Source organism: Meriones unguiculatus, chromosome 10 (genome assembly GCF_030254825.1).
Source record: "Meriones unguiculatus strain TT.TT164.6M chromosome 10, Bangor_MerUng_6.1, whole genome shotgun sequence".
NCBI lineage: Eukaryota > Metazoa > Chordata > Mammalia > Rodentia > Muridae > Meriones > Meriones unguiculatus.
The window spans coordinates 48,279,083-48,301,378 of record NC_083358.1 but is presented as its reverse complement, the minus strand read 5'-3'; the positions used below and the strand labels follow the sequence as shown (position 1 = coordinate 48,301,378).

General features: G+C 39.3%; 2 protein-coding genes across 9 annotated transcripts in view; one reads left to right on the top strand and one right to left on the bottom strand.

Annotated features, from left to right (window-relative positions):
• Positions 1–16,684, bottom strand: part of Srsf11 (serine and arginine rich splicing factor 11) — a 30,476-nt gene extending 13,792 nt beyond the window's left edge. For 4 of the 7 annotated variants that reach the window (XM_021663556.2, XM_021663557.2, XM_021663558.2 and 1 more), the window contains exons 1-3: positions 16,566–16,684; positions 7,236–7,432; positions 3,014–3,147 (exon numbers count right to left, since the gene is read on the bottom strand). In XM_021663556.2, the coding sequence (XP_021519231.1) occupies positions 3,014–3,147; positions 7,236–7,432; positions 16,566–16,655 (421 nt within the window). In that variant the 5' untranslated portion in view covers positions 16,656–16,684. Of the gene's footprint in view, positions 1–58; positions 402–3,013; positions 3,148–7,235; positions 7,532–16,565 lie in introns of those variants that run through there. The other 3 variants (XM_060392433.1, XM_060392434.1, XM_060392436.1) reach the window with 3 other exon arrangements.
• Positions 16,685–16,731: 47 nt separating this feature from the next.
• Positions 16,732–22,296, top strand: part of Lrrc40 (leucine rich repeat containing 40) — a 45,915-nt gene continuing 40,350 nt past the window's right edge. Inside the window, exons 1-2 of one of the 2 annotated variants that reach the window (XM_060392431.1) lie at positions 16,732–16,926; positions 21,289–21,470. In XM_060392431.1, the coding sequence (XP_060248414.1) occupies positions 16,776–16,926; positions 21,289–21,470 (333 nt within the window). In that variant the 5' untranslated portion in view covers positions 16,732–16,775. The remainder of the gene's footprint in view (positions 16,927–21,288; positions 21,471–22,296) is intronic. The other variant, XM_060392432.1, reaches the window with a different exon arrangement.

The following is a 22,296-nucleotide window of genomic DNA, read 5'->3' as shown; positions in this document are numbered from 1 at the left end:
AGAAAGAGAGAGAGAGAGAGAGAGAGAGAGAATAGGTAAAACATGGCACATTCCTTACCTGTATAGTAAAATGCTTTAGGTTCCAATATGTGCCATGCTAACCGTATCAAAAAATGCTATGTAGTGTCAGTTCAATATCTAACTTGTCTAAAACTCCTTAAGCCCAAAATCACATGTATGCCTACTTTAAAAGCCTATTCTGTGTATTCAGATAAAATCTAAAGGTCCTAAGACAAATTATTTATGTAGACAATTTAAATTCTATCCAACAGCAAAAGCCCTATACAGATGGATTAATCTGTTAATGTGCCCAAGCCCCCAAAATGAGAGTTCAATAATACAATTAAACTACATATTTGCAAATACCAGTAGTATTTCTGTAATACATATTAAGAAACTGCATCTCATCATAAAACATACAATATGTACAGGGCACTTAAGAGAAACTGGATAAGCTGCAGAAGAAAACTGTTGGGTGGTATTTTCAGCAGGGCCTGGTATATAGTTCAGGCTGAACCAGGGAAAAGAACTGTAAAACACAACAACAAAAAAGAAAAACCACTGTTAAATAAAGGTAATGGTTCCTTCCACCTACACTGAGAAGTGCCGATAATATAAACAAATGTATACTACACAGCACTGCTATCTTGCTTGTGTCAGAGCTGTCATCAATTTAGACACCAAGAGTTATGGAGGGAAGGGGAGAAGATCATTTGGATATAGGGCATTAATGCATCAATATTAACAAACCTACAAAGATAAAGGGATAATTTTGCATGCAAAATTATGTCTCAAGAGGATATATTAAATATAAATATCTTATTCAAATTAGTGCATTTGCAACATTTCTGGCAAACTAAAATCCTCTTGAATTTATTGTGAGACACCTGAGAGAAGATCTGCATCCATTAAAAAAGTCATGCATCTGATCCTCTGATTAAAAAAGGACTAAAAACAAAACTACAATTTAAAAATAGCAATGAGGCCCCTCACCAGTTAATTTTCATGCGTCAAGAGTATTTTTTTTACTGCTGCTTTGATAGAACCATGAAATACTGCATGAATGTGTAGAAATGAAAGAAAAAGAAACAGACAAAAGAAACAAACATTAACCAAGGAACCTAGATGCCCCCAAATCCATTACTATTAAGAGAACCTTCCATATCCATCTATCTCTGTTTTATACCAAGACTATTCTTACCGTATACTTTTGGTCTACTGTTCTAACACACTGACCAAGAGCCAACACCAGAGTGTTAGGGGCTAACACCAAAGTGAATGGCGACAAAGGGATTGAATATATCAGTTTACTTGTGGAGTTAACATTAATACAGCACATCATACCACAAATTAAATGCAGGAAAAACAGATTTCTGAACTAAGTATTTCTACAGCTTTATATATACTCCCCAAAACCTCACTTTCAAAAACACATCTACAAAAATTACTATGGCTTAAAATAGTTACAAAAACCCAAATATATGACATACTATATTCCATCCCAGGCTCATTGCATTTATGACTAACTGAAGACTCTGCACATTACTCACATGGCATGACCGTCTCAAGACCTACTGTCTACTTTACTCATCCTGAATTGAATTCTGTAAGTTCTCTGTTGGTGCAAGGTAGTGGTTAAGTCTTATCTTACAAGAGGCACAGTGAAATAAAAGGAATTGCTTATCCAAAATACACTAAATCAGCTTCTTTCCTGTCTTCTCTTTTACAGAAACATTGTTACTGGCCTCACATCTCACATATTTTAATATACTCTTACCAAAATAGCATGCCTTAACTCATCTCTGAATATAATTTCTTTAGAAAAACCAGAGGCAATTCTCTACGAGTAGACATTTCACAACTTAGACAAAATAAGGTGGCAAATTTTCACATTTGTCTTCAATGATCTAAGAAGCATCTAAAAAGCAACAATTATAAGATACCGCTTCCACTAAACAGTTTATTAAAGGGAAAGCACGTAGATCCTGGACAGTATATTGTTAAGTTAAAATTCAGTAAGTATATCATGTCAATGATTTCCTCAATATTTATAGTTACCAAAAGCAAACCAAGCAGCAGTTCACTGGGAATAAGCTAACTGTAAAATATGCCTTAGAAAAGTTTTACAAAATGGCATTAAAATAGTGCTGTCCTGTCACAGTGGCTTTTTTTTAGATCCAAAAACCTGCTCATTTTTTTTTTCTGTCAATTACTTTAACAGCCTAAAACGTAAAAAGAGAGAAAATGCAGTTAACAAATGGTGACAGCAGGAAAACACTTGGGGGCTCGAGTGCTCGCTGGTTTAGTTAGTGTCTAGAGCCTGCAGCTGCAGAGCACCCACTGTGTCCAGCCATCTGGGAGGGTTTTGCATGTGCCTTCTCCACTACAAAAGTCACACACACAACAGAGAGAAGAGTTCATTATTTTGAGATATTCTAGAAAATATAACAAGAACAAGAAAATCTGGCATAAAAACCAACACCCAGTGCCCATCTGGCACCTAAACTATAGGAAATATTAAACTTTTGTAAAAACTAAAATTATTGTAACCCTTGGTATACTGGAATTCAGCATGGGTTTGTTTTTGTTTAAAGTTAGGAGTGAGTGAATCAAAATAAAACTGACTTAGCTACTGATTTTGAACCAAAGCATAATGCATTTATTTGATGGTTTCTGTGTAAGAGTGACATGGTATGAACTGTTTACCTTTGGGACTTCTTAAGAAGACTTAACAGTAAAATATCAATCAGCGTTTCAATTAGGAATTTGGTTTTAATAAACTTAAGAACATTTTAAAGATAGCAAAAAGTTTATTACCTTATAAAACAGACCTGATTTCTAAGTTTTAGAATAAGAAAAAAGAATCTCCAAGTAAGAATTATGGAGTACAGTATAACAAGGGTTTCAAATTAATGCTTGGAGTCTAACAGGCTAGTGATGCTTACTCTACACCTACACTGTGGCCAATGGCCAGGCAGGGGTGCCCACATAGGTAGTGAAACAAAGCACAAACCTTCAGCATATGGTACGACTATCAAAGCTCTGTCAACGAACACAGTGTTTGTCAGATGCTGTGCCACAACTGCTGAGTCTGGATCATGGAACTTAACAAAGCAGACACGAGAGGAGACTGGCAAAGGCGAGTCACTAAAAGATAAATAAATAACATTGGAGAAAAATAGTACTGGCTACAATACATACACACCACTAAAAGGGTAATGCTCAGGTAAAAATACAGATGTTAATTTATTTTAATTTATAACATGTTAATTTATTTTAACCAATTGAAAAGAGAATGTCTTGCATAACCCAATGAACTAACAGAGTGAGATACAGTGTAGATATGCTCCTATAATCATCACTTCAAGTCAGAGACAACAACATTATCATTTCAGTGGCTGTGCATCATGTGTTTGGGTTGCTCAAACTGACCCACATCCCCAGTTGCAACACCAACTGCTTTTAAACACAAGTGACAGTTCTGGCTTACAATGTTTCATTGCAGGTAAAAATGATTAAGAATTGTTTACTTCAAAATAAAACACCAGAGAAAATTACATCTAAGCAGGCATAATGGCACAAGCCTGTAATTCCCAGCACCCAGGAAGCTGGGTCAGAAACTCTAAGTTCAAGACCAGCTTAAGCTACACTGCAACCTTGTCTCAAAGGAACAAACCAATAAATAAATAAAACAAAACTACATCTATTTAATGTAGTTTCTGATAACCATTGAGCATTCTTGACCTCAACAATAAACTGATTCCACATCTATAGAATACATAAGAATTCTTAAACACTTTAAACAAGGCTTTCTGGTCTAAAGTACCTTCACAGAAAGGGGGGGGGGAAGCAAATACACTTGAATACACTCCTTACCAAACTACACTTCAGTAAGAGTACTTCCATAGACAAACAAGTGCCATGGCAGTGAAAGACGATAATGAAGAATAGGCTTTTAAATATATATTATGGGCCAATTACTAGCATAAGGGCAAAAGTTGCTTCCTAGACTCAGACCACAAGTAACATGGAGACTAGTTCCCTGAGACAGTAACATTTTCACAGTCCTTCCCAGTGAAAAACTGTCTCTGGGGAAACCTTTTCCAGGCTCCCTGACAGCACAGCATCAGTGAAATCAAGATGTCTGATGATATAACCCTTCGTTCTCTTTTAATTCTTCCTGACATGTGAAAATAAACTCAGGGAAGAGAACCAAGCAAAATGGCAACTGCACCCACAAAGCTGAATGCCCAATGTTTCTAAAAGGATGAGGATTTCTTTTTGAGACAGGGTATTATGTAAGCTTGCAAGACTCCTCCTGCCTCCACCTTCCTGGTGCTGAGATTATGTGGCTCAATGTATACTTTTTTTTAAATGTGCCTAGAATTTGAGAAAAATTTCAATCCAAAACAGCGAAAACAATGCTCTAACATGAATGTTCAGCTACCGGTTCTGCTTTTTCCTGTCATTAATTTTAACTATTAAATTTAAGAAGCTCTACAAAATGGTGTTACCTTCTGTTCTTAAATCCCAACAGAACACTGCCTTAGGAAACTATAGACATTCTGAAACACTGGTAACTGTTGTCTAATTTGGAAACAAAACCAAAATTCAGTTCTTAGAACAGAGAGATAGCTGAGTGGTTAGAAGAATTTGTTGCAGATGACCCAAGTTCGATTCCCAGCACTCACATGGCCACTTAAAACAGTCCATAATTCCAGTTCGAGGGGATCCAGTACACTCTTCTGGCCTCCAGGGATACCAGGCACACACATGGCACAGACATACAAGCAGGCAAAACACTCATATACAGAAAAGAAATCTTTTTTTAACAATTAAAAAAAAGACCATTCTTGAAGTACATGATTTTTTTAAAGAAAATCAGAAAACATTGTGTTCAAAGCTAACTTCTTCCCATTTACCATACACATTTTATTTTGTGTAAGAAACACATTTTAAAGCATAAGTACTTTAACTTCAAGAAGCAAGATAACAAAAAGACTTTCCTGATGCTTCTGTCTGCTGAAAAAATTTCAAGGTAACCTCTAAGATGCACACAGAAAATTGTGAATCCTGGTGTTCACCAAGGGCCCACTGAATCAGATTCACATTCCCAGAAGGGACTTCATTCGTAAGATGCCCCTAGCCATGGCTGCTCAAACGGAAGAACTTGTGGTTTAGGCCCTCACATTAGTCTTTTAACTCTGAGTACTGTGCCGCCCTTTCTTAAGTAGAAGAGTTTTGAGCTTATAAAGTGTCTCTGAAGCCCTAGAAGCAGCACAACAGGCAATAAGAATAACATTCACTTGAGATCAAGTTTATTGACTTCACATGCCTCTTCCTAATTATTGAATGAATATGCAATAACTCATTAAAGCACATTTTTCTTGAAAAGTAAATTTAATTCGTCCCTATATCTTGTATAAAGCTGTTTATAAGAAGTACCCATGTTTGGTCTGTGAAAGCTTGTAATAAATAATCTTATTTGCTGACAGTAGCCTTCAGTACAACAGACATGTTCCACTGGGGTCCTCACGTGGATAAGCATCCCATTGTGAAATTTCTTTAAGCACTATTACCCACCTTGACAATGACAGAGTGAATACCATGCCTATAATCATATCACTCGGGAGGCAAAATCAATTAAGATCCTGATCTGAGGTCAGCACAGACTACACTGACCTCCGTCTCAAGAAGCCCTTTCCTAGCCTGACTTGTTTTAGTAGATGTGTAGGAGGCATACATTTTTAAAAATGCAATGCTGATGAACTCAAGAATCTGTCAAGGAAGAAGGGTTGAGCTTAGCCTGTGAATTAGTGATAGCTGCTGTGCTCAATTTTATATATATATATATATATAATATATATAAAAGGTGAATACAGAGTCCCCCAGATCACCATGAGAAATTGACAAACCCTTCTAACTATTCAGCTTATGACAGAACTAACCATGTCATCACAAAAAGACTAGATTCAAGTCCATCACAACCTCCTTTTAAGTACTGTCCACTAACTAGGTCAACAAGGAAAAAAACAACAAAGGCCTAAAAGAGTAGCTCTGGAGAATAAACAAAGCATTTTTAAGTGAGTGGTTATAATAGAACTTATAGCAATCTGTGGAACCAGAAAGCAATGCCACAACCTAATCCAACACATGATTTTCTTTTTTCTTTTGCAGTTTTACTATTAGTTTTAGGAGCAACCTGAAGGTGGGGTGTGAGGAAACAGTATCAATTTCTGTATGCTCCTATAAGGAGTTGCCCTGTTGACTTCCAAAACCAAGATTCTACTACAAGTAACTGTTTCTAAAACTCTACATGCCTCTTTGCTAACTGTTAACCTAAGCTTTGCATATTTTCTCTAAAAATTAAGAACACACCAATGTCAAGTACTAACAGTTATGTGAAAATATTTCAAGTAGAAAGTCATAAACATGTAATAATTAACACATGGACCATATGATCAACCTCAGCATGATTAGTGATTACACACATAAGAAGACTGTGATGATTCTAATTTCCTGTTTTGAATTTATGGGACATCATAAACTCCTGAAATTTAGTTGGTGGAATGTTTACTAACAGCATCCACTATGTTTTCACTAAACTTCATAATTTTTCCTAACGGGCTCACAATTATTTCAAATGTATATTTTCAACTTATCTTTACAATTTCTTTGTTCTTTACAGTGAATACACTCATTTAATATTATTGCAATAAAAACCACGTTCAAAACAAGACAAAATCTCAAATTTCAACATTATGAAAAAAAATCCCTTCACAATTAATTATAAATCTTTAAATTATTTGAAGAACACACCAGGATTCAGCTATGATGAATTTCTGAGTTATATACAAATTTAGCATTCAGGTCCACCAAATTAGTCGTCTGTCAAAAGGGTAAATGATCTTTGATGCTCTTCCCTATAGTTCAAACTCATTTAGGAGCAATCTTTATTTACACAAGTGAACACAGCGGAAATTTCTTTTCCTTCCTAACAGAGCAAATGGATTAGATTTTCTTTTAAAAGGGGGATTTAACTGAAACATTAAGTGCCGAAAAGCAAAAGGATGATGCAAACAACGTCAACGGGAAAAACATCCCTGAAACTCCACTCCGGTGTTCATTCCCGGCCTGCGGCCTGGCGGGCCCGCGATCTTCCACGCTAGGCTCCGGCATCCCGCGCGCCTAGCCTCACCGGAAGGGCCGCGGGCCCGCAGCGCCCCGGTACTCACTCCGGCGGGAAGAGGCGCAGCTCGTCGATCTTGCCCAGAAAGCCGAAGAGTGTCCGCATCTGTTCGGAGCTCGCGCTCGGGGACACATTAGTCACCTGGATCACCTCCGTGCCTCCGCCTGGCCCGCCGCTGGGGCCCGGGCCCTGTCCGGGCGCGCTGGGGACCACGGCCGTGTTGCTCATGGCGCGGGCTGCCTCCTGCTCAACACATCAAACACAAGACAGTGAGAGCGCGCGGCACCGGCCGCCGGCCGCACACAAACGGCCGCCTACCTCGCGCAGCGCTGCCGGCCCACAATTCCACGCGCCCGCCCGCGCATGCGTCCAGAGCCCGGAAGTACGCGTCCAGTTCGCGCTCCCGCAACTGTGCAGGATGCGCCCACCCAGCTGCGCCACCTCAGACAAGGTTCCTGTCTACACCACACAGCTGCAGAAGAATTTTCAGGCATAATCCTTCCATCTGGCCACTGAAATCTCCATAAGGACAGTTTAACACATACGCCGTGGCGCTCTGTACGCTCACTAACTTACCTTCTTTACACGAGTTTTACAGTTCTTCAATATATTACAGTATTTGGTCAGCAGTTTTAAATACACCCGCTTTTAACACACATTCTTCACTACAAAAACAAAAAAACAAAAAACAAAACAACCCTCCCCCGCCTCATTTGAACAATTCAAGTTCTCCAACCTAAAGACAAAAAAAAAAAAAAATTTGCTTTTTCTATGCCTTTACACAAGCCACGAAGTTCCCTCTTCTCACTTCACTGCTAACACCTGTACTGCCTTCTCGGCAAGTAACAGCACTGCTTTTATTTGTTCTTGTTACGTTATTTACCAAGACTGCAGGACCCAGCACAAAGTCTGAAACAAAGTTACTGGTCCAGTCATCAGTGAATACCTGGACACTCACAACAACTTACTTTAATCAGTCATTTATCATACAGAGTACCCGAACTCCTTTCAATAAAAACTTCTGAAAGCTAAAGTAAAATCTCACACTTTACACTCAAGTTTACACTGGCAAATAGCTCTTGGCCAGTGCTGACAAGGATGTGACTGGCCTGCTTGGTCTACTCACTAGATTCAATGACTTAGTTCTTAAACACAGAAGGGAGGAGCTGAATAATGTGAGAAAACACCTTATCAATGTGTCTTCCAAGATAGTGTTAAGTGGTTTCTCGCTGAATCAAAGGTACCACTCACTGCTAATTTGAGTCTCATAATTCAATGTTCTTAGGAGTGCACACAATGTGCCACACATACTATACTATATAGTCAATGACAAAAGAACAATGAGCACAATGACAAGAGCTCAAGCTTGTCTCTTGTTTTTCAATGTTATTTAACATAATTTATTAGCTGTGGCAGGTACATGAAAATCTTGAATATTGTTCCGAACTTCAAACATTTTAATAGTTAATTTATTGTGTATGTGAGTGTGCAATGGTGTCCTTGTGGTCAGAGGAAACTTGCCAGAGCCAGTTTCTCATTCCAACATGTGGGTCCCCAATCAAACTCTGGTCATCAGCCCCCATTCTACACTTTTCTATATGTTTGGTGTTTTGTTAATAAAAACTACAGATTTAAACCAAAGAGAAGTTCTGTGATAAGAAATTTTAAAACTGATGGTGTTTGATGTAGAGACTAGCAAAAGGTAATTTTTGTTACATATGTTCAAATATTTAGCAGTTCCAAAATAAAAAGCAAAAACTTCAGAGAAATTGGCTTAAACAAATTTCACTTCAAAAATCTGTTTTCATGGTCAATCAAATAAATAATTGAAAAATATCTACTAAGTCTAATAAGCAATGAAATACTTAGCACTGTTAATGACTTTAATAATAGTAGCTAAGTCACATGACAAAAATATTAAGACAAACAGCAAGTGTATTTAATCTATGGCAGTTTAAGTCATTTTAGGACTTGCCAAACAAGGGAAAAGGACTACAGAATCTGGAAACAGATGTTTTTTTCTTCTTCGTCATTTCCCCAATATCATAAAAGGCATCCCAAATGCACAAATTTCTCTAAACATATATATATGCTATATTCCAGGGATTTCCAAGATGCTGGAAGTATAACAGAAATAAGACAGCCAATATTCCCAATTTACTGGAACTGCAGGTCTATGACAAACTCTTCATAAGCAAACAAAGATATAAGGAACACGTGTTAATAAGCAAGCCAAAGGCAAAATCTGTTCATATTTTAGAACATGGGACATTTCAGAAAACGACATTTGCTTTGTGAATGTCTCATTTTAAAGGCCCTACAGGAATGTCCAGCTTTCTGCACTGCTACACTAGTTGTCACCTACAAAGTGCACACCTGAGTCACAAAAAAAAGTAAAAAACAATCTCATGCTCTAAATAAGTATATGCTTTTATGTTAGGCCACATCCATAATTATCTAAGTGGATGTGTACAAGAACTATACACAAAGAGAGCCATTAACACATCTTTTCAAGCAAATTAGGGAAGACTTTGAGTTTTAAGAGCGTCTCACTTGCTAGACTGGTCTGAAACTCACTGTTCAGCAGAGAAAGACCTCTACCTCCCACGTAATAAGAGTGCACCACACTCTTGGAAAGTAGGAACAAAATGCTAGTCCCCATTCCTGGGCTGTTTTTTGTTTTTTGAGACAAGGATCTCAGACTGGTCTCGAATTCTGAGAAATTCTCTTGCCCCAGCATTCCAGATGCCGAGAGTATAGGCATAAATCTCTACACCCAAAATCCAATTATATCTACATAACAAATATCAGCCTTACTAGCAGTCTAATTCTAATCAAAACTGGAAAAAAAAAAAAAAAGAGCTTGGTGAAGTCTTGTCCCAAAATGCACAACCTAAACCAAATAAAAATAAGTAAAGCAAAGCACAGAGGCAAGCCAGATCTCTCTGAGTCAAGGGCACCCTGGTCTTCAGAGCAAGAGCCTGGACAGCTAGGAAGGGCTACACAGAGAAACCCTGTCTCCAAAACCAAAAAGTAAAGTAACTGGTTTAATTGTGTGTGTGTGTGTGTGTGTGTGGTGTATACAGGTTTTATGTGTGTTCATGCATGCAGGTCAGAGGCTGACATCCGGAGTCTTTCTCACCTGCTGTCTACCCTGCCCTAAATTTGGCTTTTAAAGGTACATTATGACAAAGGCAATTTGGAAGCTTAGCCACAGCAGCCACAGTGAGGAACTTCATTCAGAAATGCCTGATTCACTAATTAGAAGTCCGTATGAATGCGAATATGTGGGGGCACATGTGTATATACACCACAGATTATCTTTGATACAGAGCTCTTCTTGATACTTGATATCTGGTATCAGTATTTCTGCATACTTTTTTTTTTTGTTTTAATAACTATTTCACTGCATCTTGGAGGTCACCATCAGCATTAGTCAGCTGTTGGCAACTCCTGTTTCCACTTCCCCAATGCTAGGAGTAAGCACTGCCACACCAGGCTTTTAACTTACGCGCTAGGGATCCAAACAAGAACTTCACTGAATGAGACATCTTCCTAAAGCTTTTATTCCCACTGTTGTCTGGCAGTTACTTGTCATAATTCTGGAAACTTTTTAAAAACTAGGAAAAACTAATAATTAGTCTGACAAAATATTCCTATTTTGAAAACATTATACTGGGGTAACGACAGCTTATTGCTTACATGGAAGAGCTAATTTATGTAGCCTATTTTTTATTTCACATTTTACATGGCAATGTAACCTTTTCACTATAAAGATTAATGTTAACACTTCAAGCTATATGAATACTGCCAAAAGTTGTTAACAGTTGTAAGCTTAAGTGTTAGTAAAGATGCTCCTCTTCCCAGAGATTGCTGCACTGCAAACAGGGCAGATTTGGGATGTCCATCTGACTGACAGCATACTTGTAGACAACTGCTAACAAACAGCTCTGACACACTGAGAACACTTTTGCAGAAACTTTGTTTCGCTGTGTTTTTAGAGCATTATTCTGATTTACAAAACACAAACACTTGAACATATTTCAATAAATGAAATAAAATTACTGTGGCATGGCTCATATAAGCAATGCATGAACACAGAAAGTACATATTTGAAATAATCTCAACTGCTGGCAAAGAATAGGCACAGTAAGTAGTAGTAGTCTGTAAATTCCATAAGCCACAATCTGCTCAGGCTAAATAAAGCCTAGAGTACTTTGATGGCATTCATCAAAAGAGTAGTTTGTGGGAGAGAAGAGACGGTGGTAATACTTCTGGAAAATAAGGAGGTAAGAAAGCAAGGCCAACATCTCTAAGATAAGAAATAAGCATCTATATTAATGGTGGGTAAACTGAGTGCAGAGTGAAAAAGAGGTATTTCTAGAATGATGAACCACAAGGAAGAGCTTACACGTTTGCACTGTATTTAAATGGTCACCAGTATACGTCAACATCTAAGTACATATAGCTGTGTGTTGCTGGTCAGTTGTGGAGACAGGTTCTCACGCTGCAGTCCAGACTGACCTCGAACTTCCTGTGTAGCCTAGACTATTCTCAAACTCAGAATGATCCTCCTGCCTAAGTCTCCCAATACTAAGGTTACAAGCATGAGTTACCATGCCTCGCTATTATTATCAATGTAATATTTTCAACAATGAAGAAAATACATAAAACAGCTTAGGTTTAAAAAAAAAAAAAAAACAAAAAACTGTGGGTCAATCAAAAGTGGCTAAAATATCCAGAAGTCTGATCACCAAAGCTTAAATTAACATTGATTGGCTCTGATCACCAATGAATTATCACATACCTTTTCCTTCAACTATCACATTATTACCTTTTCCTTTATCAACTTTGATGCTAGACTTATCAGAAAACATATCATGCCTTATTAAAACAACACCTCTCTGCTCATATTGGAAAAAGTACCTGCCACTTACAAACATTTACCTGTGTCTTTTTAAAGTACACAAAGTTTCAAGCTGTTTTCAGGGGGTGATATGTAATCCAATTAGTAACAGTGGATCACTGGTAAGACCCTTTTTCAACATTATAACTCTGTAGTGATTTTCTATGTGTATAAGATAGTGCCCCAAATCTACCTCTCTATTATTTCATTAATTGAAAGTCATTGCCAAAATCTATACCATCCGCACAATTGCTACAAAGACCAATGCTTTCAGTTATGCAATATTAATCTTAGAGGGAAAAATGAGAATATCATACTGTCTGTTAACAGCTGGAAGTAATAACCCCTGGGAATAAGAGAAAATGTTTTCAGAATAACAAATCTCAATACCAGAAGTGCTTTACTTAAATAAGTGCTTTACTGCCCTGGTACATCACTACCCAGATTTTAGCTGTTTCTTCTTTTGTAGGATGAAAAAATTAACAACAAAAATAGAAACAAATGAATTTATGATCTTTTTTTTTAATGAGTTTTCCCACTTTTATTCAAGAGAAAAGGCAAAACAGAAAAAAAAAAACTTTTTATTAAAAAAAAAAAAAAATGAAAGTTGCATTCTCCAGATCCCGGAGGGCTAAAATTGCTTAGTGTTGAAGGTAGAAAAGAATATATTAGAATCATGATGAATGTCTTAGAATAGTGATTGCTTCACCATTTACAAGCATAGAGAGAAGCAATGAAACACAAATTCACAAGTACAAAATCCCAAACACAACACTTTCTTCATCAAAACCAAGATGGCCACAACTCCAATAACAGTAACAAAATACAAATCAAAGTTACACTTGAAATTGGGAATAAATTATGTTAAATATGTCCTGCCTTCAAAGGCAGAAAAGAATGTATTTTATCAACTACTTTTAGAAGTCAGCTGTTATAAAGAGACATCAAACCTGCAAATGAAAATTTTAAAGAAAATAAAATGTTCTCTCAGAACCAGAGGATAGTAGCTTTCACAGATAAGTCAATATTCTAAAACATACGAATCATATTGATTCAAAGCAGGCTAAGCTTACTTTTCACAAAAATAAACTGAGAAATGTCGGCAAAGCAAGTTCTCTGTAATCGTTTGTATTCTGCAAACAAGTGCACTTGAAAACTGCACAAATTAACCCCTTCTCTTACTAGAATCAAAACTACTTATTTCAATAAACCCATCATCAACTGTAGCTTTCATCCTTGAAAAAAAGAGTCTAATATATACACAAAATTTCACGAGTGATGGAGCCATGTTTGAAAATGGACTATTAGATTGAATGGTAAGAATGAATTTTCCTATCTTTCTTTGATAACAAGTCTTACTTTCTGTCATGAAACAAAGTACCATTCTGTGTGTGACTTGACTGCTAATGTGTTTTTGGTGTCCTCTTCTTTTAAAGACATTTCAAGAGTGAGACAATAAATAAAATGCATACAATAAACCACAGCCAAAACCTCTATAACAAAAAGCAGGTGTGCCTAATCACCAGCTGGACAGAGATCTTCTTTTCATCATTCCACTGAGCTGGAGATAGAACCCAAAGCCTTTGCATAACATGCAGGTGCTTTACCACTGAACTGCAGCCCCAGAAGACATGATTGATTTTTTTTTGTACTACTTCAATAATGCAGAATGTTTAATTTTTAAAAAAATATTTACTATTTAATATTTATGTATGTGTGTGCCTGTATGCATTTATGTGCATCATATGTGTGCAGGTGCTGGCAAAGGCCAGATCCCCTGAAATAGAGTTAAAGGCAATGATGAGCTGCCTGATATATGTGCTGTGAGCTAAAACAGGGCCCTTGGAAAGAGTGGTAAGTGCTCTTAACCACAGAGCCTTCCAACTGTCCCCATATTGTCTGTTTGGCTTTTTAAAGGGCTGGGTGATTCATTTTAATTGCATTAGTCTTAAAGCAATTCAACTACCATAAAGAACTAGTTCTGAAGACTATAGCTATATTTTATAAGCAAGTTCAACTCATGGATTAGCTTCCAGTTTCCACCAAATAGCAAAAGACACACAGTTTATTCAAATGCAAGAGATAATTCTGGCTACCACTTGTTTATTCTCCACATGCTATACTAGCATAATACACAATATATTATGAACTTCACTGTAAGTTAAATCCTTATGTCAGTTCATATTTATTGATATAGAAATATGCTGGATGTGGTAGCACTCACTTTTAATCTTAGCATTTGACAGGCAGAGTGGATTTCTTCAAGTTGGAGGCCAGTGTGGTCTACATAGTGAGTTCCAGGCTAGCTAGGGCTATATAGTGAGATTCTGTAGACTCTAAAACAAAAACAAACAAAAGACCCAAAATACACTTGGGTGAAGCATAAGCTGCATGTTATGCAGAATTTTCAGACCACCCAAATCTACTTTTCAACTAACATTCTTCTCAGTAGGATGACAGGAGTTATGCAGTCACCTCCTTGACTATGCTCTTTACCTTTAAAAGAAAGGCGGAGAAAACCAGGGCTGGAAAGATGGCTCAGCAGTTAGGAGCACTTAAAGCTTTTTTAGAGCACAGAAGTTTGAATCCAGCACTCACATGGCGGCTCACAATCATCCCTAACTACAGTTCCAAAGGACTTGATACCTTCTTAGGACATAGGGGCAAAACACCCACACACATAAGATAAATAAATTTTAAAAATCATTTCTGTGATGGCTGACGTTACGTTTCAAAGTTTAAAATCTCTGTACTTAAAAGAACTAAGTATGGGCTCTGCCCTGCAGACTATCAAACCAGACACTGAGACTTACGGCCAACTGTTGGGCAGAGTGCATAGAATCTTATGTAAGAAGAGGGAAATAGTAAGAGCTGGAGAGGACAGGAACCCCACAAGGAGAGCAACAGAACCAGAAAATTTGAACACAGGGGTCTTCCCAGAGACTCATACTCCAACCAAGTACCAGGCACGGAGATAACCTAGAACCCCTGCACAGATGTAGCCTATGGCAGTTTAGTGTCCAAGTGGGTTACATAGTAATGGGAAGAGGGACTGCCTCTGACATAATCTGATTGGCCTGCTCTTTGATCACCTTCCCCTGAGTGGGGAGCAGCCTTTCCAGACCACAGAAGATGACAATGCAGCCATTCCTGATGTGATCTAATAGACTAAGATCAGAAGGAAGGAGAGGAGGACCTCCCATATCAGTGGACTTGGGGAGGGGCATGCATGAAGAAGGGGAAGGGAGGGTGGAACAGGGAGGGGAGAAGGGAGGGGCTTATGGGGGGATACAAAGTGAATAACGTATAATTAATAAAAAAATAAAATTATACATAAAAAAGAACTAAGTATGAAGCAAAATTAGACCTCCAAATGTTAAAGGTTGTTAAGGGTTAATTTTTTTACTGCTGTTTCTGTAAACAAGCTTGTTTTGCACTAGAAGACCTTCTGCATGCAGCAGAACAAACTGTAATTTTCTATTCTTTGCCTTTATAAACCCCTTACTGAGGTGTATGCACACTGCGTTCGGGAATCCCAAGTGCTTGGTGTAGACCGGCACCAGTTTCTGAATAAACGCTTCTTCTTTGTTAAAAGTTATTAATGTGTCAGACTGGTGAATCTCTAAACGGCCCCCAGACCCACAACAATTCCACACCGGCGAGATAGCTCAGCAGGTAAAGACAAGGTGTAAGACCCTCTGAGTTCCACTCCACTTGGTCGAAAAAGAACCGATTCCCTCAAAGTTGTTCTCCGACGGCACATGAACCCCATTTCGCGCGCGCAAAAACAATCACTAAAATTAAGAGAAACGTAAAATAATACCAATTTCAGGCAAAAAAAAAAAAAAAATCTGGCGCAGTGCTGGGCATAGAATTCCCGGCTTGCCCACGTTAGGAAAGCACGGTGTCTCCGAGCTACAAACCCAGCCCAGGATAATCGAGGTCTACTTCTTCGTAACAGAGGAATCAATCACCAGGTTGTAAATTCCGGGTGGTAACTACACAGGACATAGCTACGTACTTATCAAAACTTTCATTTTTGCATTTCCAACAAAAGCTCAGTATTTAAAAATTTCATTGTCCGAGATTATTTTTAAAACTTCATTAAGACTGGACTATTCATAAATCAGTGAAAAATGAGCTTCATAAGCGTGGGCTCGACTGCATCAAGTCAGTCAGTAAGCGGGTGCATCCGAATCCACGCTGCTCTAACACACCACAGCTTTTAACTGTCAGATAGGCACTCGCTGTCCTGAGGTCTCAACTCACGACCAACGACCCGCGGACCCGGCAACACCAGGCCGGGCACCCGGCAACACCAGGCCGGGCGCCCAGGGCAGCAGGCCGCGCCGCGCCGCAGGTTTCGTCTCCGCCACGTTCTGACTCGACGGTGGGCAGACCGCCCCCGACCGCGCCGCGTAGGGAGCCCGTGCCGCCCGTAGGGCGTCTCGGCCCCTTAGACGAACTTACCCGAAAGAAGTTTCTCCTCAGTGCGAGGCTGGTGAGGGCAACGGAAGGGCTCGTCGGTGTGGCGGCCCCGGGAGCAGGCGGTGACGACATCAGCAAGCGCAGCAATGGCAAGGCCCGGATTACAGCCGGCCGGAAGAGGCGGTACTACTCTGCTGTGGCGCGGTGCCACGTCACAGCCACGGCTAGGGCTTCCGGAGTGGGCTTTTGAATATGTCGCGCCAGCCGGGAGGCCGGAGGTTTGACCCGCGTGCGGGATTCCGCACGGAGGGCAAGGACAGAGGTCCCACTGTTCCCCAGGGTCTGCTGAAGGCAGCGAGGAGCAGCGGCCAGCTCAACTTGGCGGGAAGGAACCTCGAAGAAGGTGAGGCAGCGCGCAGCGTTTTGGTCCTCTGTGCAGCCCACCCGCGTCAGCGTCTCCTGGAAGAGGCCCTGCTAGGACCGTGGCCCTGAAGCGTTCGCTGGGAAGTCTGCAGAATGTAGGGTAAACATTGAAGTTTGGGAGTAAACTAGCTACGAGATGATAGGTACTTGATTTGACCATCACCTTCCTCTTAATTTGGTTTTACTAGCTCCCGACTGTCAGCTTAGAGCATTTTCCTTGTGTCAAGTCTCTTCTTTTTCTGAGCTGAGAAAAATCCCAGTAACAAATAACGATTATATTTTCTAGGTAGTAATTGAAAATAAATACTGAAGAGTATGAATTTGAGAACTTTTTATGAAAACCGCGCATGACTAATGAGCACTAATCTGCATATTGCTATAAATACCTTTGGTAGTGTATGTGTTGGTGGAGTGGACAGGGACAGAAAGAGGAATGAGAAGTAAATTATTCTTTATGTATTTTTTATACTTGCATTGATTAAAATCTTCTAATAGTGCACTTGCATATCTATAAGGTAATCTAAACAAAGAACGGAATGATGACTAGTTGTGTCAACTTAACACATCTAGTTCCTGTTCTCATGCATGTCTTGCATGTCTTGATTGATAATTGATGTAGGAAGTTCTAGCTGACTGTGAGCTGCACCATTTCCCAACTTGGGTCTTAGAATATATAAGAGTGAACTGTAAAGTGTGCATGCCTCGATTCATCTCTCCCTCTGCTCTGGATTGTAGTTGTGATATGGCTAGCTGTCACAAGTTCTTGCCACTGTAACTTCCCTGCAGTAATGGCCTGCAGTGAAATTGTGAGCTAAAATAAACGTTTCCTCTAAGGTGCTTTGTTATGGTATTACCACAGCATCTGGAAAGAAGACTAGGATAGACATTGGCACCCAGGAAGTGGAGTCATTGCTGTGGTAAACCTTACTATGTGGTTCTGAGGACATTTGAACTTTTATATAGCTGGAATGTTGAAGGCTTTGGAGTGTAAGTCTAGGAGAGACTGAATGTTATGGCTTAAAAGAGCTTAATAGGCTGCTTTTTATGGGAAGTTGAAAGATAAGAATGCTGACAGAAATCAGACATTGGAAGCCTGACTGGAAGTTTCACATGGAAACAAGGACTGTGTTCAGAGCTGGGTTAGCAGCCATTTGTGTTGTATTTTGGCCAAGAATGTGGCTTCATTCTTCCCATGGCCTGAGTACCAGAGGGAAGGTGAAGATGATGGTTTGTTTGGCAGAGGCAATTTCTGGAGGAGAGTATTCAGGCTGGTGCTGAAAAGGCAGCTGTAACTGATAAGAAGGCCAGCATGACTGCAGAGCTCATGTGCAGCACTGGAACAATAGCAAAGTGTTTCTCTGGTGTCAGCACAGGGCAGCCTGTGTGGACTCTGGGAGATTGTCTTGACTATGCTAATTGATGTAGGAAGATTTTTTTACTTTTGATCTCAATTTCCTTTCTGAATTTTTCTTCCATGTTCCTAACTTTTTCATCCACGTTGCATATGTTTTCATCTGTTTTGCTGACTGTCTTCTCTAAGGCCTAGATTGAAATCATCTGCTTGTTTGTATCTTTTAATATACTGAGAATTTCTTACCAGAAAATTTGAAAGTTTCATGTGACATTTTGTCTATTTCAGTATCTGTGAAGAGCAGTTTTGTAAATTTTGAGGGATCATAGTTCTTTGCTTTTTCATGTTTTTTATAGCTCTGTGTTGCAGTTTGCACATCTCTTGGTTTGTGTATCTAGTCTAGCGTTTTGAAGGGTGTTTTCATATTGAGCAGACTGTTCTTGAAGGCTCAGTATACCATCCATCAAGAAAGAGACTGTTGTGACTCCAAACTATCAAACAACAAAGATTACATACATTGAAAATTTGGTATTGCTCACTAATATACCATCAGTGGTTGTCAGAGTTAGGGTTTTTATTGCTGTGAGGACCATGACCAAAAGCTACTTAGGGAATAAAAGGGTGTTTTTTGTTTTGTTTTTTTTTTTTGGCATCATTGAAAGAAGAGCAGGAACCTAGAAACAGAAGTTAATGCTGAGGCCATGGACCAGTGCTGCTTACTTACTTGCTCTTCAGAGCTTACTCAACTTATTGTCTTATAATATCCTGGACCACCAGCCCAGGGAAACCACATACAATGGGCTGGGCCCTCCTCTGCCAATCATTAATTTAAAAAATGCTCTACAGACCTGTAGATAGCCTGATCTTATTAAGGCTCCCTCCTCTTAAGTGACTCTAGCTTATGTCAAGTTGACTTAAAAGTAGTCAGCACAGAAATATTGTTTCCAAGTTTGGGGGAGGGAGTATAAACAAGTTAAATGATTGTGTGGAAAGGAATAATAGAAACATACAAAATTAAAATATAGTAAAAATCCAAACTTGCAGAAAGAAAAAAAGAGAGATGCTTGAACAACTTTCTGTTCTTTTCCCCTATTCTTTTCCTTTTTGAATTTCAAAGCTTTTCTTCTATTTGTCTCTTTGGGATTAAAATCTCTTTTCCCTATTCTGACTCCCTTTTCCTTGCTCATACTGAGGGAAGCCTCCATTTCAGCATTTCACTGGGGAGTCTCTGGTGAATTCGAATGCCATTGAAGACAGAGCATAGCTAGTGATTGATTGGATTGAGTAATGCCATTCCAAGTTCTGTGTCACCATGCCTGCAGCCATACCTTTGTCAAGGGGTGAAACGCTCTCTTTACACAGTTTGACGGCACAGGTACAGAAGTAGATTTGCTACACTCTGTTAGCAAGCTTCTTCCTAGAGATTCAAGCTTTTGCTTATCTCAGTGCAGTGCTAGGGATTGAACCTAGGTCCTTGCCTGGAGACAAGCCACTCTAGTGAAGCATCCATTTCATAGTGACTGTTATACTCACTACATTATAAGAGATACCTTTTGTTATAGTACAATGACAGTTTTGTTTGGTGGGTAAGAAACAAAATGATGTCTAGTGAAGTGGAGAGCAGCTGCTAGGGTCAGACACTGTTCACAGGCTATAATGGCAAGTGCCTTTGCAGGGTTTGAGTGTAGTGCTGACATATACCTGCTTTGAACCCTGGATATTTCACACATTTTCTCACCTACAAAATGGGAATAGTAAAACCACCTGTCTCACAGAGATGTTAGGAGAGTTCGGTGTTAGTGGTTGCTTTAAAATGTGTGTGTCAGTTTCTCTCTTTATCCCTGCTGTGACCCAAATAATTGACTGGACTAGCTTTATGGCATAATATGAGCAGTTATTAATCTATCCTTAACTCTAAGTTAATCTGGCAAAATCCCAGAGATAGTTGGACTTGATGGCTTTTTTCTGCTCCAGCTGCTCTCTTCTCGTAATGTCTCCTGGACCTCTTCTGGAAGCTGAATCCCCTTTTCCTCCCTCTATCTCCTCCTTCCCTGGCTGTCAGGGGTTCAGCCTTATTCTCTCCCCTGCTCAGTGATTGGCTGTAGGCTGTCTTGTTGACATATCAGGGGACATTTGGGGAGCAGTGTTTATACAACATTGATACAAGAGATTCTCAGAACAAGGAATACAAACAGATATGGGGGCCCCAGAAATCAGCATTTGAATCTTTACACAGTACACAATAACATTATGCCTACAGTTTAATGTATGCCATGTTTTCAGTACTAGGAATTAAACTTGAGGTCTCATATAAAATACACATTGCAGTCTTTCTTTTTTCTAATAAAATAAACTTACACTGTGTAATTTATTCATGTTTGGCTTATTGAAATTTAAATGCTTTTAAAATTATTTATTGATTTACCTGTACACACATGGGCAAGTCAGGGAACAACTTTCAGGAGTTACTTTTTCCACCATGTGTGTTCTGGGGATCAAACTCATGTGAGGCTTAACAGCAAGTGTACTTATCTACTGCGGTGGTGTGAATGAGAAGGCCCCCATAGGCTGTATGTTTGAATATTTGGTCCCAGGTGGTAGAAGTGTTTGGGAGGATTGGGAGATGTGACCTTGGAGGAAGTCTGTCACTAGGGGGACTTTGAAGACTCATACATTTTTCCAGAGTACCTTTCTCTGCCTCATGAGTGTGGCTCAGGGTGCAAGCTCTGATCATTTACTTCACCATCGTGCACTCTAACACTCTGAAACCTTAACCCAAATTAAACACTTTATCAGTTGCCTTGGTTATGATGTTTTCTTACAGCAGTAAAAAAGTAGCTAATATACCCACCAAGCTGTCCCTCAGGCCCTGGGAGCTACTTGGGTCCATTGTAAGCTGAGTACTCAATGAGTATGCCATGTAGTATTCACTTCGTTTTTATCCCCCACACCCCTTTTTCTTCCTGATGCGGTTGGTGGTGATGGAGATAGTCCCTCAGTGTGTATGGAGAATAAATGTGGACATCCCTGAGGAGGCCAATCAGAATCTTTCATTCAGTTCTACTGAGCGATGGTGGGAGCAGACCGATCTGACCAAGCTAATCATCTCCAGCAATAAACTCCAGTCTCTTTCCGATGACCTCCGGCTCTTACCTGCCCTTACTGTTCTTGATGTAAGTTGACTGTAATTACTGAATCTTAGTTGAAAAGACTAAATTTAGGCCAAGTTGAAGAGCTAAATTTAGGGTTTGCTAAACAAGAAATCTTCATTGCTGAGCTTGTAGAATGAAAGAGAAATAAAAAACTGAGTTAGAAGGTTGGCTCTGTGTCTCCATGGCCACAGACCAAATGTAGATGCTGGGATTAAATGAGTGTTGTGTGCAAACAGCACTGGCACTTGGCCTCTCTCTCTCTCTCTCTCTCTCTCTCTCTCTCTCTCTCTTTTTCTTGTTACCTTTTATTCTGGACACTAAGGCAAATATGGAACTTGCACTTTTTGCGATCTTGTTTTGTAACTTGCTGTCAGACTCATTGGAACTATTCAGCTGAATTTTTTTTTGTGTTTTTAATTGAGTGTTTTGTAATGCTGACCTGTCATATGAGAAGTGAATGCAAACGGTTGTTTTTAGAATCTGCAGACTTCCACTGTACTCGGCAGTGTCCAGACCCTTCAATTCATGTGTGGAGATGATGGATGTCAGAGTGTCATTCTTGGAGGTGGTATCGGTTTTGTGTGTAAAATAACAAAATAATAGTCTGGCTTACTCTGAGGCTCTTTTTACTGTGAGACTGTAAAGCTGTTATCCCAGCTCATGTCTGTTCTGTGTGTGAAAAGACCGCCAGAACACTGCTGCTAGGTTCTACCTCTGAGTTTGTGGAAACACGACTTAGGTCAAGTTTGTGTTTCTCACTTTTCATTTTGGTAGTATTTAAATGAATAGCTTATTACTTTACAATTTCTGAACAGCATTTTGGTCAACAAAATAAATTATTGATCAG